This window comes from Meleagris gallopavo, chromosome 2 (genome assembly GCF_905368555.1).
Source record: "Meleagris gallopavo chromosome 2, MGAL_WU_HG_1.1, whole genome shotgun sequence".
Taxonomy (NCBI): domain Eukaryota; kingdom Metazoa; phylum Chordata; class Aves; order Galliformes; family Phasianidae; genus Meleagris; species Meleagris gallopavo.
The window spans coordinates 30,824,833-30,840,829 of NC_139405.1; the positions used below are offsets into that span (position 1 = coordinate 30,824,833).

General features: G+C 34.2%; 1 protein-coding gene across 3 annotated transcripts in view; it reads right to left on the bottom strand.

Moving 5' to 3' along the window:
- TTC27 (tetratricopeptide repeat domain 27) overlaps positions 1 to 15,997 on the bottom strand; it is a 105,938-nt gene that overhangs the window by 76,019 nt on the left and 13,922 nt on the right. For all 3 annotated transcript variants that reach the window (XM_085219521.1, XM_085219522.1, XM_085219523.1), the window contains 5 exons: positions 15,565 to 15,705; positions 12,767 to 12,869; positions 8,785 to 8,949; positions 3,657 to 3,793; positions 1,121 to 1,233 (listed from right to left, as the gene is read on the bottom strand). In XM_085219521.1, the coding sequence (XP_085075647.1) occupies positions 1,121 to 1,233; positions 3,657 to 3,793; positions 8,785 to 8,949; positions 12,767 to 12,869; positions 15,565 to 15,705 (659 nt within the window). The remainder of the gene's footprint in view (positions 1 to 1,120; positions 1,234 to 3,656; positions 3,794 to 8,784; positions 8,950 to 12,766; positions 12,870 to 15,564; positions 15,706 to 15,997) is intronic.

Here is a 15,997-nt window from a genome sequence, read left to right on the forward strand (position 1 = left end):
GGAAACTTTGATAAGTGAGCGGGAAAGGTTGGATGGGGTTGAAAGGCATCAAGATTATAACGTAAGCTACAGAACAAGCAAGAACACACTACAAAGGAAAAATCATCAATTTCTGGGTTGCTAGCTGAAGCCACTGAATTCCCTCACTGCCCTTTGGCTTGCTTGTTATTGCTGTCACAATATATAACAAAGATGCATCTTAAAAAAATCCATGTGCATAGAGAAAACAGGTCTGTCTGAGACTCGGGAGCTTGAGTTCTCTCACTGTTCTACTTCCAGCCTTCTTTTGGGCTTGACAAGGTATTTCAGCAGTACTGCAGATTCTATTGTTTTGCAAGTTACAGATTAGAACATTGCTTTAGTGAAAGAACAATGAAGAATGATGAATACCGTAACAAAGTGACTATTTTTAGCTTGCCACACAAATACTTTTGAAACAATCACACAGAAAAAAAGTAAGATAAACTTTCAACTTAGTAGACACTTGTTTATCTATAAGAAAACCAGGATTTTCATTGACAGCTAGCTTCCTATTTTCAAAGCTCAGATTGCTTTTACTCTTTTATGCCACTTCTAAAACCACACAATGCAGAACTCCTTTAAATCAGGAAAAGAAAATGCAAGTGCAAAACCAGAGGAACTTTGTATTACAGCTTGTAACTGGCAGTAGACATTCTGAATCTGTACATGTACTCCCACTGTACTGAAAAGAGGGGGCAGAGTTTTTCTTGAAAGATATAGATGATTTTCACAGTAAGATAAGCATTACAGACTCTGAAAGATATCCTCAAAATTTAAGAAATGTCACCTCAATATTTGAAAGATGATTAAGTTCAGGCACAAAGAAAAAGAGACTTTCTCCAGGATAAAAGAATGATTTAGTCATTAATGAAACACTGCTGAAAATCTCTTCTGGACATTAACATTTACTCTAAAGAAACTAAAAATGTGTTTTTATTTTTCATTTTTTAAGCTTTTTGGACACACTATACAAAGAAAGGAAAAAAAAAAATCCCATCAGCTTCCCACTTTGTTATTTCCTTACCACAAAGATTCGTATGAAGGGAGGCTGGGAGGTGTATTTATTTATTTTTAAAATGTAATTAAAGAATTAACTTACCAAATTCCGAGGATTACAGCAAGCTCTTCTGCACACAAATCAGGTACTTGGTACTGATTAGCATCTGCTAATTTTATCTCATTAAGCACCGTATCATCATTTAAATCACAATTCTGTTGAAGGAGAAAAATACTTTTTAGAAGTATTTAAAAGTTGTGAAATATGATAAAAAGTAGTTTCAAATAAATGCATGCCTTTAAAATTTGAAAAAATTTTTTTTTTTTTTTTTTTTGAAAAAAGGTAACACAAACATCAGAAAATGACTTAAATGGAAGGAAATTTGTAATCATCTTGAATCCTATCCTATCGTGATTATTCTTCTTACTGAGACAATGGAAGAAAGCATAATTCAAACCTTCTTTGCTACAAGTATGTTCATTGTTATGTAAAAGGCCAATGAGTTACAGCATTCAGGGACACTTTAAGGTTACCTGAATATTCTTCTTGTTAAATAACAGCTGAAGAAGAATTCACATTTCAAATGGCTGCACACAATATTATTCATAATCACCTTCTCTATTATACATAATCAGTTTTGTCTTGTCTATGTGACATTAAAGAATTTCTTAACACACAGCGTTCAGGTTAGCATTCACAGACTGCACTCCAGGATTTATGGATTTATTTTTAAATCTCAGCAAACTGTAACCAAATAAAGCATGCCTACTGCCAGTAGAAGGGAATTCCTTACACTGAGAACAATTTCTCCTTTCTTTTTGTTTTTAAAAGCATATTAAAAACACAAGAAACACAGACAAAAAGGAAACAAACAACCTACAGAACTAGCACATTCAGAGCCTCTACCTTTTGCTAGTGAGGTAAAAATGAGCGCCCACAGGAGATTTAAAAGTGAACAGGAAGGCTATGAAGTGGATTATTTGCATTCAACACCAGGATTTTTATCACTTTATAGATGCAACTAAATCATGATTTGACAGAGAATGCTCCGGAAGTCACTGTTTTATTTTTAAGAGGAAATAAGAGATTCCCAATCAAAACATATATTTAACAACACTGCCATTTGCTTCTCTTAATCCTTGCCCATGCTATAGTGGTATCTACCACTTCCAGAGGCAAATGATTTTAGAACAGAATGCTATCCTAGTATAATGATATTATTTTATCAGATGTATCAGAAATTACAATTTATAAAGCTATTAGTTAAAAATTTCCAGCTTCTGGTCTACATAACTTTTAAATTCCACCCTGTATAAACAGTATGATTTCTACTTCTAGATTAAAAAAAAAAAAATCAAATCTTATTCTAAAAACATAATAACAGATCTGAGTAGGTAAAACTAAAAAAAAAAATAACAAAAAGCATTTGATTAAGTACTATCTTATATCAAGTGTCCTCATGCAATACCTCAAAAGCCTGAGGTTTTTCTTACACAGACACACTGTCAGTCTAACTGAATGTGCACTTCCAGATCTTAAGAAAGCTGATCTGTGAACCAAACTTTGAATTTATCATCTCCAGTATTTATTCTGCAACATAATAGTTTTCCTTCTAGTGCAATCTGAGATATTTTAGCTGCTCAGCACCAGAGGCAAGAAGGAAATTCTTGGCCAGACAACAGTCCGCTAAGTGGTCACATTGCTATAGTGGTTGCATTTTTATTGGAGTGAAATTTCTGACAGTTTAATTGCAAAATAACCCGTTCAGCCATCTTCCTAAACATTAACAGAGGAAAAGCTTTAGAACTAAGAACTTCATGATAGGAGAATGAAAATTAGAAGGTGTGAGTAGCCACAGCTTGGCCCTTATACAAACTGGCAAAGACAATTCTATCAGGAAATTCTCCACTAATCCAGAGCAATTCCGATTTTGTAGAAAAATACAATATTTTACTTTATCTGCAAATAGTACATATAAAATAGGATTAGTGAAAAGGGAAAGACAATTCCTCTCCAATAACTTTTCAGCATTCTATACATCTTCCATAAACTTTTAAAAGAAAGTCTACAAGGTACGTTGAACATCTAGGCTAAAACTGAAGCAATGCTATTGTCAGTAGCTGCTGGCAAACAGAAAATAGCATTAACTCCAATTTTGCCTAACAGGACTTCAAGGTACATCCAGCAGCTTAAGTACCTTAAGACAAAATTTCTTGAAAGTTTCTCAGATTTGCACAAAACTCAACTCCCTTCCTGCAGCCAAAAGCACTCAAGTAATGTTTAATGCTGCATCTCTACTTTTCAGAAAGAGAATATATGTTTATTTAACCTATCTTTATTTTGAACTTCATGTTTTCAATTTAGAAATAACAACATTGTTAAATTCTTTTGCTTAACAATCATCAAAGTCTGTCACAGCATAACCTCTTCATAAAGACTCTGCAGCTTGAAGAATATAGACACTGTCTCTCATCTTTTTCCCAAGACTTCCAGAAATTGTACATTCCTTTTAGGCACCACACACTTTCCTCTTGTAAACACCCAAGAAAAAAATCTTAAAAACATTTTCATTAAAATAAGCTAAAAATTCTGAATGCACTTTAAGAAATAAATAAAACAATTCCTCTCAAATACATACCATAGTTAAGTTTTCTAGAGGAGTAGGTGCTGGGGTTAGCTCACTATGAGGAGGGATACATTCCTCTGATCTTTGGACATCCAGTATAAGCTGTGCTACATATTTTTCCTGAAATCGTGTTCTCTTTCCCAAAGCACCTACAGAAAATTAATAAAAGTTCATACTAGTGATCACTAAAAAAAAACAGTAATCCCATTGTATCCCCCAAAAAGAAACATATTGTGAACCTGTAATATTTACCAATGTTTTAACTGCATGATTTGTTCGCAATAAATCCTGGGTTCTCACTACTAGCCACAATGTATTAAAAAAACAGGCATTACAAATATATTAATACATCTAGATGTGTCCTGCAAATCCTGTTTAGGTAAAGTCCCCGCAACCCACTATGCTAACTCTTGAAAACCCATAGTCATCCAAATTCAACAGTTTCCTACTCTAAAATACTAGCAATAAACTGCAAATAGTTGTTCGATTTGCCTGATAAACATTGCTGAAAACACAGAAACATTCAGGAAAATAAAAATCTTGTAACATCTTACAAAAGGACAACATTTCCCATGGAAACAGTTTAATAGAGTCTGACTGCCTCTTTTGATTTGTAGAACCTTTGTAAAAAACGATCACAAACTGTATTTTCCAGAGTCCATTAATTTTGTTTCTAGATCTATGTCAACTTTTAAGGACAACACTTAGACGCTTGAACCAAGTATGACGGATGGCAGAAAAATAGGGAAGGAATCAAATTTTGATTTTTTTTCTTGTGTTGCATCTTTTCCATGCTCTTTTCTATCCTTCTCATCTACATCTAATGCACTAAATAGCACCTGGCAAATTCAAGGATAAAATTATTCTGGGAGTTATTGAAAACCTCTTGAAAGAAATGCAGTACTAGTAACATCCAACACAAGTTCACAATGGGAAAGTTCTGTTTAACAAATTTATACTCCTTTTGTGATAAGGTTGCCACCTAGTCGGTCAACTTTATTAATCTTCCTGAATTTCAGCCAAGCTTTTGGTGCTGTTTCACGTAACATCTTTCTGAACTAAACATCCAGTATACAGCTAGGCAATAACACAGTGCAGTAGGTGAACAGCTGGCTGATGGGCCAAGTTCAAAGGATTCTAATAAACAGTTACATCACACTGGTGGCCAATCACTAGTGGGTTTCCACAGGGCTTTCTTTAACATTTTCATGAACAAATTGGGTAAAGACTTGAAGGTATATTGAGAACGTTCAGATAACAATAATTTGTACTGACTCCCTCGAGGATAGAGAGACCTTGACAAAAGGGCTAGGCAATAACCAACTGCATGAAGAACGGCTGAAGTCACTTGGCTTGATTATCCTAGAAAAGGCAAAAGAGAGGGAAGGCACCATGATGGTCTATGGTTTCGCCACAAGAGAAGCAGAAGGGGAGGCACTGATCTCTGCTTTCTGATGAAGTGACAGGATCTGAGGGAACAGCATGGAGCTGCATCACAAGAGGGTCATGTTGTGTGTTAGGAAAAGGTTCTTCATCAGAGGGTGGTGGAGCCCTGGAACAGGCTGCCCACAGCAGTGGTCATGGCCCCAAACTACTGGAAATCAAGAAGCATTTTAACAACACTCTCAGACAATGGGTTTGAATTTTGGGTGGTCCTGTGTGGAGTCAGGAGTTGAACTTGATGATCACTGTAGGCCCCTTCCAATGCAGGCTGTTCTAGGATAGCCCACAATTTATTTATTTATTCAGGAAAATACCTTAGTTGATGTTATTATTATAGTACGCATATCATTTAGAGACATAAATGTAGTTCACATGACATTTTCTCAATTATGTTTTACAGGCACAGGTCATCATTTTAAATATTTCAATAGCACTGTGTGGAAATCATCTTAAAGTTGATTGTTCCTTCAGTTCTTTATTAGACACTGAGAAAACTTTTACTAGCTTAGGATGGCAACTGACAACAAACGTAGCTGCTCTTCCATTAGAAACCTGTTTCCAAGCTGCAATCAGAGAACTTGAGAACTTAAAATAACAAAATCCTACAGAGCTAAAACCTACAAAAACTGGAATTTGCTTGTTGACTGTTATACACTACTCAGGTATGCAAAACATAAGAAAAGGAGAAGTGAACACTTTCCCACTGTTCTTTTTGCAGAGCCAACTGAGATTAAATTGAAGTTTCAAGTTTTGTTGTAGTTTTGAAAATTTGCAGAGTATTAAAAGACAACTGAATGTTCATCTGTTTAGGGGATAAAGGCCAGGGGATGAGGCCATCATCTGTGAGAATCATCTGGCACAAACACTGTAATAGCAGTCATCCCTTTTTCTTCCTTGAGGTGGAAAGAGACCATCAGGGAAATTAAACAGATTACTCCTTTTCTGCCAAACACTCCTATTAATGGAAAGCCCTGTGTTAAGAGTTCAGGAAGTAATGAAAAAGGTCCTAGAAATATCACCTTCTAATCACACTGTGGGGGGACCAGATGGAAAGAGAGAGACTAGCCTGCAATTTTTTTTTTTTTTTTTTTTTAAAACACAGTAGCACTCAATTCACAGTTTTAATAATCTTTGTAAGCCTTTATGCTGTAATCCACTTCCTATCATGCCTTACTGTTTAAGCCACTAAATAAAACACTCACAAAGCTAGCCATGTTACTGTTAAACTTACTTATCACCACCTAGAAGTTGTGATTTTTTTTTTTTTTAATGTTTTTGAGACAGCTACCCCACTGTGCCTTTCCCCCCCCCCCCCCCCCCAAGCAAAGTATTCTTTGTTATTACAGGGAAAACACTTATCTATTTTCCAGATTAAAACAAATATCACATGTATTTATGTTGAGGAAAAAAAGTGCTTGCTTTATGCTAACAGAAAGAATCACAAAATAGAGGGAATCCAAATATCAGAGATCTTACTGTCCCATGTTAGAAATTCCCACAGATGCATTACAGGGCATGAAAATAATATGTGGATTTCAGGCTGTAGCACTATCAATTTTTCATATGATCTTCAATTTATTTTGGATTACCAGTCTTCCACTTCACAGTAAGATTATATGCGAGAAGGACCACAGCCTTCTTTCTCTAGGAACTGTTTCATGGAGTTATTGATGATAACGACTCATTGTGAGGGACAGAAAGATGCTTTTTAATAAACAATGAATATAGGACAGACCTGGATTAACAGAACTAAAAAACTAGATAATTCACATGTTTTTAAAATAACACTAGAAGAACACAGATACTGAATTTTTTAAGAACAGCATAAGTTTCCATGCCGTAATAAAATATTCAGCCAGTAAGGATTACAGCCATTAAAGAATAAAATACTCAAAAATCTGTTCCTAAAAAAGGAAATTCCTTCCAAAACTCTTAAAAATATCTTTACATAGGTTGAATTTTTACATTAAAGCAAAGTCTTTTTTGATGATGTCATATTCCATGCGCTTAGCCAAATCGTGCATGTCAAATTAATTTGTCGAGAATGCCAGCAATTCCCACATGTTCAGTTCATTTCATTTGCCTTCAGGTTAGACATCCTTCATAATAAGTCTAATAGATTTACGGAGATAAACCATAGAACTTTTAGGAGTTTCACAACAATATTTTTCTAAGAGACTTTACCATTGCAATCTCTCTGTGGGACTTGCATAAATTCTTGGAACGGTTATCAAAAATAAAAACAATTCCAAAGCATCCAGACTTCTTGTGTGTCGTTTCCCCCCCACCCCCCAACTCTTCTAACAACAGCTTTTTTTTTTTTTTTTCCTAGGTTAGATTTAGGGAGATTACTCATCAAAAAACTGATTATCTCATTTGAGGAATATATAACTGCAAGTTGAGGAATATCAGTGAATAGCCATCTGGCACTTTGATTTTACTTGTTCTTAGTTAATTAAATTTTTATAGTTCGAATATCATGAAAGGCACTGATGTTTTTAATAAAAAAAATAAAAAAAATCAAGGAAAATGTGGCTTTTTTTCTTTTTCAAGAAACACTTCACAATTTTACTTGTCAAACATGCAGTACATGTTGCATAGTGGAAAGAATAGGATCAACTGAAATAGAATTCATTTGAACAAGGATACGGAAATTACTCCTATGTTTTAGATAAATACCACCAAATATATTCAACTCAATCACAGTTGCACAAAAACAATGTCACAAGGTTTTCATTACAGATTTTTAAAGTTAACCTTTAAAGCCTTAGAATAAATGAGCAAGGAGTTCTACAACAATTATAATATATTATTTTTAATTAAAGTATTAAATTGACAAAAGATCTACAGAGGGGTAGGAACAGCTCCAATCTAAATATAAAGAAACAGTAAGCTTCGTGGCATAATAGGTTCGGAGGCTGCAAGTTTCAGTTCTTCCTATTAACAAGTCTATAGAAAAAGAAATGGGTACAAAGGCTTTTCCATTTCTTCCCACGAACACTCAAAGGCCCTCACACTGAAAAATGGTGAGCTTTGTGACATTTTGTTTACTTCACAGAACCAGGTAGAACAAATCGTCTCTTATGTATATATGTAATTTTAAATAAAGTTACAAGTGCAGCAATCTGATCTTCCTGACTCCAAAGAAGTGATTCTGAAAGGATGATTATATGGTCTCTATAGTGATTTTATGATATGTCTGTTTGTGAGTAATTTGAGTTTTTCTACTTATTTCCTGCTGTAACAACAGTCCTGAAAGAAACTTTTAAAAGTTACTTACATGGAGGTCTAGACTAGTGGCATGAAAGGTGAAAGACTGAATCATATCATCATTCCGAGGTCTTTAAAACCACCCCTACCTAACACAAAGATGCATCCATCACCACATCAATTAGATTTAGGAGTCCCCTAACAGAGACAACTAGACCTAGAATTTGATTGATTAATGAAATGCAACAAGGATCATAATACTACAGGGTCAGACCCTCATGTTAAGGATGACACTGTAATTCAATGGTATATTTTTCTTCCTCTTTCAAAGCAATGCTAATTCTTAGAAAAGAAGCAAGTCCTACCTGCTTAGAAGCCAAGAATTCTCAAAATGAATAACTTTTTTTCAGACATACTTAAAAAAAAAAAAATCAACTGTAAGTTACTTAGGTCCAACCACTTTGATAGACTGCGCATGCAAACTTACCTGTTAGATTAATCTGCAGTTTTGCAATGTCTTTAGCCGTACTGAAACACTGTTTAGCTTTCTTGTACTCATAGTAATACAAAAATGTATAGGCACACTCAAGATTGAACTGAACTGCTAAGTGCCAGCCTTCATCACCTGCGAACAAAGCTTCTGCTTCAGTCACTACAAATCAAGAAGAAAAAAAAAACCTATCAGGACTCAAATCCTAGAGAATGATATTTTAAAATTGCATTTAAAATAGTAGGAGAGGAAGTCTGTCATGATTAAAATTAACCTTCATACATTTAAAAATAGAGCGTATAGAAGACATGCCCATTAAAAGCATTTTTTAAAATCTCGTTACTCAAGGCTACAGCTAGAATAAGAACAAAAGTTTAATACTCTCTTTTTTTTTTTTTACAATAAAGCTGAGCTAAGATGCTGGTTTTGGAAAAAAATATATAAATCTATTGTTGAAGGACATGGTAAAAATCATAGGAAGTCAGAATAAAGCCTGTTGAAGCAAAACAAATCCCCGCCCTTAGTTAGTATACTTTAAATGAGAAAGTTGAAGTTTGGCCAGTAGATTGAGGACTGAATTGGGACTTCAGACTCTTCAGTCTTATTTTTTTTTTACAGTTACTGATTTGCTCAGTGATAACGATCATATCCTCCACCTGAAAGGCAGAAAATACCTTGGGAAATGAATCTGAAAACTTCAGAAAAGATAACTTCATATTTTTTCATCCTTCACAGAATGTAAACACAGCAGAAATGCATCTAAGTAATGCATATTACAAAATCATCTGAGTCTTTAATATTTTTGTCCACATTATTAAACTTACTTTGTTTTTCTTTAAAGAGATAATGCCCAAAGGACCATAATATCTTTCCAGGAAAAGCTTTTTTCACTCATTTTATAAAAAAAATGAGTCAGTAAATGGTTTAGAACATCAGTCATATTTACTTGCTTCCCACACACTCTAAATACCACTCTGACTGTTCTGAAGGAAAAAAATAAGATGTTTTCTATGAGGTTTTATGGAAAAAAAGAAAATGGAAATTAAATTTTTATTTTTATTCAAATTTAAGTGTAGATTTGCACTGATTTTTAAAAACACTTTGAGTGACTAAATCCTGAAAGTCTATTGTCAGTGCAAAAGAGCTTACAGGATAATGAATGTGCATGTGCACAAATGGAAATGTCACAAGAATGCAACTTCAAATGATTTTGATTCAATTTCAAATAAAAAAATAGGTTATGGCCTACAGTCAGACATCACTTCTTCATTTTTCAATAGCTAACAAATTTTAATAATTTGAATATAAAATTAATTGTGCTAAAAGCATATACATGCTACAATGAACTAAAAAAAAAAAAAGCATCAATATTTTTACGTATTTGAAACATTCACTATGGTTGCTATGACAACTAAGACCTGTGAGTTCTGACAGCAAAAATTGGAATGATAACCACAAAGCTTGATACATTTAGGCATTTGAAACTTCAAAGACCTTCGTAGGAAGCTTCACACCACTACTTGTATAAATAAGCTGGAAAAAAACATCTCTGCCAATCCATACCACATTTTAGCATAGAACATTGATGAATGGAAAGCAGCATTAAGCCTTCCAGGTTTTGCACAACAGCTGCTGCAGAACAGGGAATCACCACAGCTGCCTTATATTTAGGTGATGATGCTGAACTTACAGTTGAGAGCAACATTTTAAATGGCTTCCCTCACAAATTTGAACTTTTTTAAAAAAGAGCAAACAGTTTCCCCGTCAAGTTGATTCAGCAGATAAGTTACTTAAGCCATAATCAAAGACTATTTTGAAGGCTTAGTAATTATTTTATGGAATATACAGGCACTTGTTTGAAACTCCAGATGGCTTTAATGAATTAGAAGTTTAATAAACTGCATCTAGAAGCTATGGGCAGCAGAGCCAGCCTGGAAAAGCTCACTATGCATCCAAGCGTACTTTGCATCATCATCTCTGAAAACCAGAGACTGGTCATCAGAAACAGGTATCTTAGTATTTATGCAGTATGTATCACATGTAGCATCCTGTACAAGATCAAAGTTGCACAAACTATTATATTTCTTTACTCTAGCCAGTACCATCTAATCAGCGAATTTAAAGCAACTCTAAGATTACTTCTCTTTTAGTTTCAAGTCTTTCAGTATTTCCAAGAAGGAAATGTAACAACCAAATAACTACCACTGATTAGCCTATCAGAGATCCCATTTTATCTGCTACTTAACAGAACCAAAGAATATTTTGATGTGTTCCACACCCTTCAGCAAAGTCGACATAACAAAATCATTCTGTCAAACAATAACTGCAGTACTCAAATAGAACTGCAAAACCCCTGGCATCTAAGTATCTTTGATGCTGGACATCTAAGAAACACATATTCAGAACAAACAACAAAACTTTTCTGGAAATGAGTAGGATGAGACTATATACAGTCTCTACTTTTTTTTTTTTTTTTTTTTAAATATTACAAACATATATCCCCAATTTTTTTTTTAAATCTGAATGAAGCACAGCAGCACCATTTGCTTCATAGCATAGAATTTATAATTTTATGTAGCTATTCAGAAAATATACATTCTGTACATACCAAGTGATCAAGCCTCAATACCTGAAAACTGAGCAGCAACAATTTTGTTTCACCCAGTTCATTCCCAACCATCAATATAATCTTCTCTGGAACAGTTAACCATCTACCATGATGTAATTACAACTATTGATTATTTTTTTTAATATATGCATCAGCAACGCTCCCAGCCTTCTATGAATAAAAATCCTGAAGTTTGACTAAAAAAATTGAGCAGAATTTAATCTCAGATTCTCATACTTATGCTAGATAACACTGGGCATTAGTTCAACATTCTCTAATGAAGTCTAACCAATAAAAATACCCAGGTTTACATCAAACGAAACAAAACCTTCCATTCCAGTGCTTTCATCATCCACTAAGAGAATTAAGTCATTCCTTTCTTTGCTACAAAGGATCCAAATAAAACTCTGTTCCATTCTATTACTGCACTAACAACATTTTTGTTACTTATTTCAAAGTTTTCCAAGGGCTAAAAACCATTCCATACTTTTTTTTTTTACATCAATTGCATGTCTTGAGCTATGTATGATTCAGATTAAAAAAAAAAAAAAAATCTCCATTAAGGTGTGGTAGAAGCAGGAAGGCTTGAAACTTTACCAATTAAACTTCTTTGGTGAAAGTAAATACAGATGACAATTCATTTCTAAATGCAAAAAATATTTCTTAAAATGCTCTTGGTTGGAAGTCTCAGCTTTAGAAAGTTAAGTTAAATTAAAACCTTCAGCTAACAAATTAATTGTTGAGGGGCAAACAAGCAGAAAGCTTTTGCTGTAGGAAATGACATTAACCTATCTATACGTGGGTTTGTTTCTCTTAGAAAAATAAGTGTCAAGTATTTATAATTACATTTGACATTTTTATGTTCTCATATTTAATGCATTTGTAAACATCAATATTTACTAGCTAATTTAGTTTTGACATTGTCTATTTCCTCTGCATGCCGTGCAAAGTGGTAATAAACCTCCAAATTTACGTTGAGATGCAGTGAACAGGAAAAAAAACTCTCGTGAAAACACAGAAGAATTAAAGATATTCACTTAATAACCAAGTAAGATCAGTTAAATAAAGCCATCCTGTGCAGTTTTCATTCCTGAAGTTAGTTTGTGATAAGTTAACAGTGCTAAGCATGGGGAAGGAAAACCTTTGTCTGCAATCTCATTCTCATATTCATTGTACAGTCTCAAAATCAGCACGTGTCATACAAATACTTGTCAATTTAAGTAAATTCTTGTCCATCTCTACTTTCTGTAGTCACATATACATCCCACAAGATGTATCTTATTGGAAGAGTTACGCCTATAAATTCCTATCCCTCAAGACATCTTACAACTAATGCTATAAAGTCAACAAACCAAGTCATCAGAAACATACTTTGTCTTATACATGTCTGGGCAAGAGTAAATAGCTCAGGCGATCTTTCCTCTAACAACTGCTGGTGAATATTCACACATCTTAGAGTCCACCAAGGTAAGGTCTGAAAGAAAATAAGGATATTTCAAGTGAAGAAATCTTTCACAATGAAAGAAATAAACAGCTTTCAAATATACACTATCTACTGGATTGTTATTTCTAAGCATATACATATACGCACACAAAAAAAGTGAGCATTGGCCTAGCATAAAGATGATTAAATAAGCAGCTCTTCAATGCTCTAACAGAATTTGATGGACTCTGCTTCTATTCATTTCTTGAACTACTCGTTGAATCCAGCAAATCTTTAGGACTACTAACTGGTAGGAAACTCTGTAAATAGGAAATAAAAGAAATACCTGTGTACTTTTTTTGGACCATCCACTTGCTACTCTGATACTCCTAGCTCTTGTAACAGAAAAAGACAATACTAAATAAAAAGCTGCATCCTACTTCTCTTCTTCCACATCATATTCTCGATTTTAATAAACAGCTATGATCTCACTCTTCAGTAATCTTTCCAGACTACTTAATCACTTTTTATGTGGAAGCCATTGAATATGCCTGGCCATCCAGCATTGCCTCTGTATATATTTCTTCCTTTCTATCTAATCTCATGTTTTATTAGGTGGGGGTAGAAAGGAGACTAAGAACTGCAGTTATACAAACATTGTGCAATCGCAATTGAAATTATTCATGTTTATACGTAGAATTTGAGAAAGACAAATACATCACTGATCTAAGTAATCACTTTACATTGAACTGTACCTAGATCACAGCTCAAGAAATGCCTGATTTTAGGGTACTGTGTGCACAAAACAAATTCCCCAACTTTTCCCTTTTTCTCTGCACCAGATGTGAAAAAGCTAACTGATAATATAATATTCTATTCTCATAATCATACTTGAGATAATCATCTGTAAATGCCACATATAATCTAGACAGGTTCTAATGATTACTATCAAGGCACCTACTGAACTTTTTATTCAGATATGCTTACATCATTGTTCAGACCTAAGTGCTGAACACTACTCAAGGAAAGTCATCTAAACCAATCACACACAGTTGACTGTAGTGTCCTTAGAAGGGAATCATAAAAAAAGAATAATAGCATCTATTTAAAAAATTAATGAAAGAATTTCTGATATCAAACTGAACAGAGCAAAGGAACAGAAAGAGACTTGGTGGGGGGAAAAAAAAAAAAACTCACAGCCCAATATTTAATCACTTAAAAGCTTAAAGGCAACTTAAATAAGCTTCAAACTACTTCAGTTTACATTTAAATAAAGAAATACTTGTTTCCCAAGCAATTGAGTGCTCAGTTCAATGATACAATTTCCTGAGAACAAATGATTGCCACTCAAATTTTAGAGTCACAAAGAACATATTTATAAAGTTGCAAGCAAGTCATCTGAACTCTTTCCATTATTCTATTAGCAATGTTATTTCGGGGGAGCTGCGTTAAGAATATTTTTGATGACTTACAAACATCTAATTAGCTATATAAAATATATTTATATTTTATAAAGAGTTAACAAAGGCTAGTTTTGATAAAACAGATTTCAGAGTATACTCTCCTAATTTAAATTTATGTGAACTAATATTAAGAATAAAAGGTATTAAGAAGATTTTTTCTAAGAATAAAAGGTATTAAAGAAGCTTTTCTCTGAATGAGGATGAAGTGAGAAAGAATGGCAAACTTCAGCTGTTACACTGACCTGTTAAAGAATGCAGTTTTTAATCAGCTGCTGCCATTGGACCACTAGTCAAGCTTGTAGCCAGAAGTAATTGAATGCCCACTGGGTAGAAGGAGGCCCACAATTACATCAGTCTGAGGGGAGGCAGCATGGGAATTCCCTAAACAAAGTACATCTCTTCCCTCTCTGACTGACTCAGTTGCTGAAATTCAACAGCATTCATCTGTGAATAATAGGGAAAACGATGGAAGAGCTTGGCTTCCAGAAATACCATACAGTCAACATCTGCCAAACAGTTTAAATCATCACTCATACAAAGACCCAGCTGGGAATGGATGTTGTCAGCCAAGCGTAAAGAGGGACCATGTGGCATTTTGTTCTCCAGCCAAATTCTGTTCAACCAGAATGCAATAAAGAGAAACTGCCGCTGCTAAGTCCTCCAGTTCCAAAGGCTACCAACCTGCCTACTGCTGAACTACAAGGAAGGCAATGTCAAAAACCCACTCAAGAAGAGATTTGAATCTCTCTTTTTTCAAATGTATGAATACGAGAGAATTAAAGTAATTCCCACATGGATGCCTGTGAAAGATGTTGAAGACAATGAGAAAAAAATTACAATTACATCTAGAATTCATGGCTTAGAATTTATACAGTCATAGTTAATGGCATCCCAAATCTTGTTAAAAAGGCCACATAGTATGTATGTTGCACTGGACATTCGGGCTTTCTTCCCCCTTCTTCAATACTGATAGAAAGTAGATGCCTTTTCAAAAGGTTGTTTTCTATTCAATTTTTTTTATTTTATTTTTTATTTTTTTAAGATAATGTAGGGATTTTTCTTTTTTGAGGACTACAGTGAGATAGTAGGTCATCTTTAAGAAGGAGATACTTGTGTTAAACTGTAATGACTCTCAGTTACTTCTTAGAAGAACAAACCTCAGAGTAGCAGAAAAAGAACCGTAAGAAGTCATACGGACTTAGTGAGGCATGAAAAATAAAGAATGAAAAAAAAAAAACAATTAATGAGTAAGCACAGTCAATCATTTGTCACATATTCCTTACCTGAAGAGATGAGAGTTTGTGTCTTGAATTCACAAGGATTACCCTAGCTATGAGCAGCAAGATAGGATGAGAAGTCAAGGTATACACTGATTCAGCATCTAGAACTAACATCTTCAGAATTGTTGCATGCAGCATTTTTGGCTGAAACATAAACAAGAAAAGTGACAAGGAAATAAAACTTAAGTTTATGAACAAACTCATAGAATTAAGGAAAATAACAATTTACATGTTTAAGGAGAAAAGGTCTGCTCAAAAGTAGCACCATGTTTGGAATTCTAGCTGCTTCCTAAGTCGCAGTGAATTCTGCCTTGCCTCTTGCTAGAAAGACAGATCATATTAATGGGATCTGAAACACTCAGATTCCTCCTACCTGAAATGCATATGTCCTTTTAATGTTAGTCCCATTTAATATATTCCAGTATATAATTCTTCC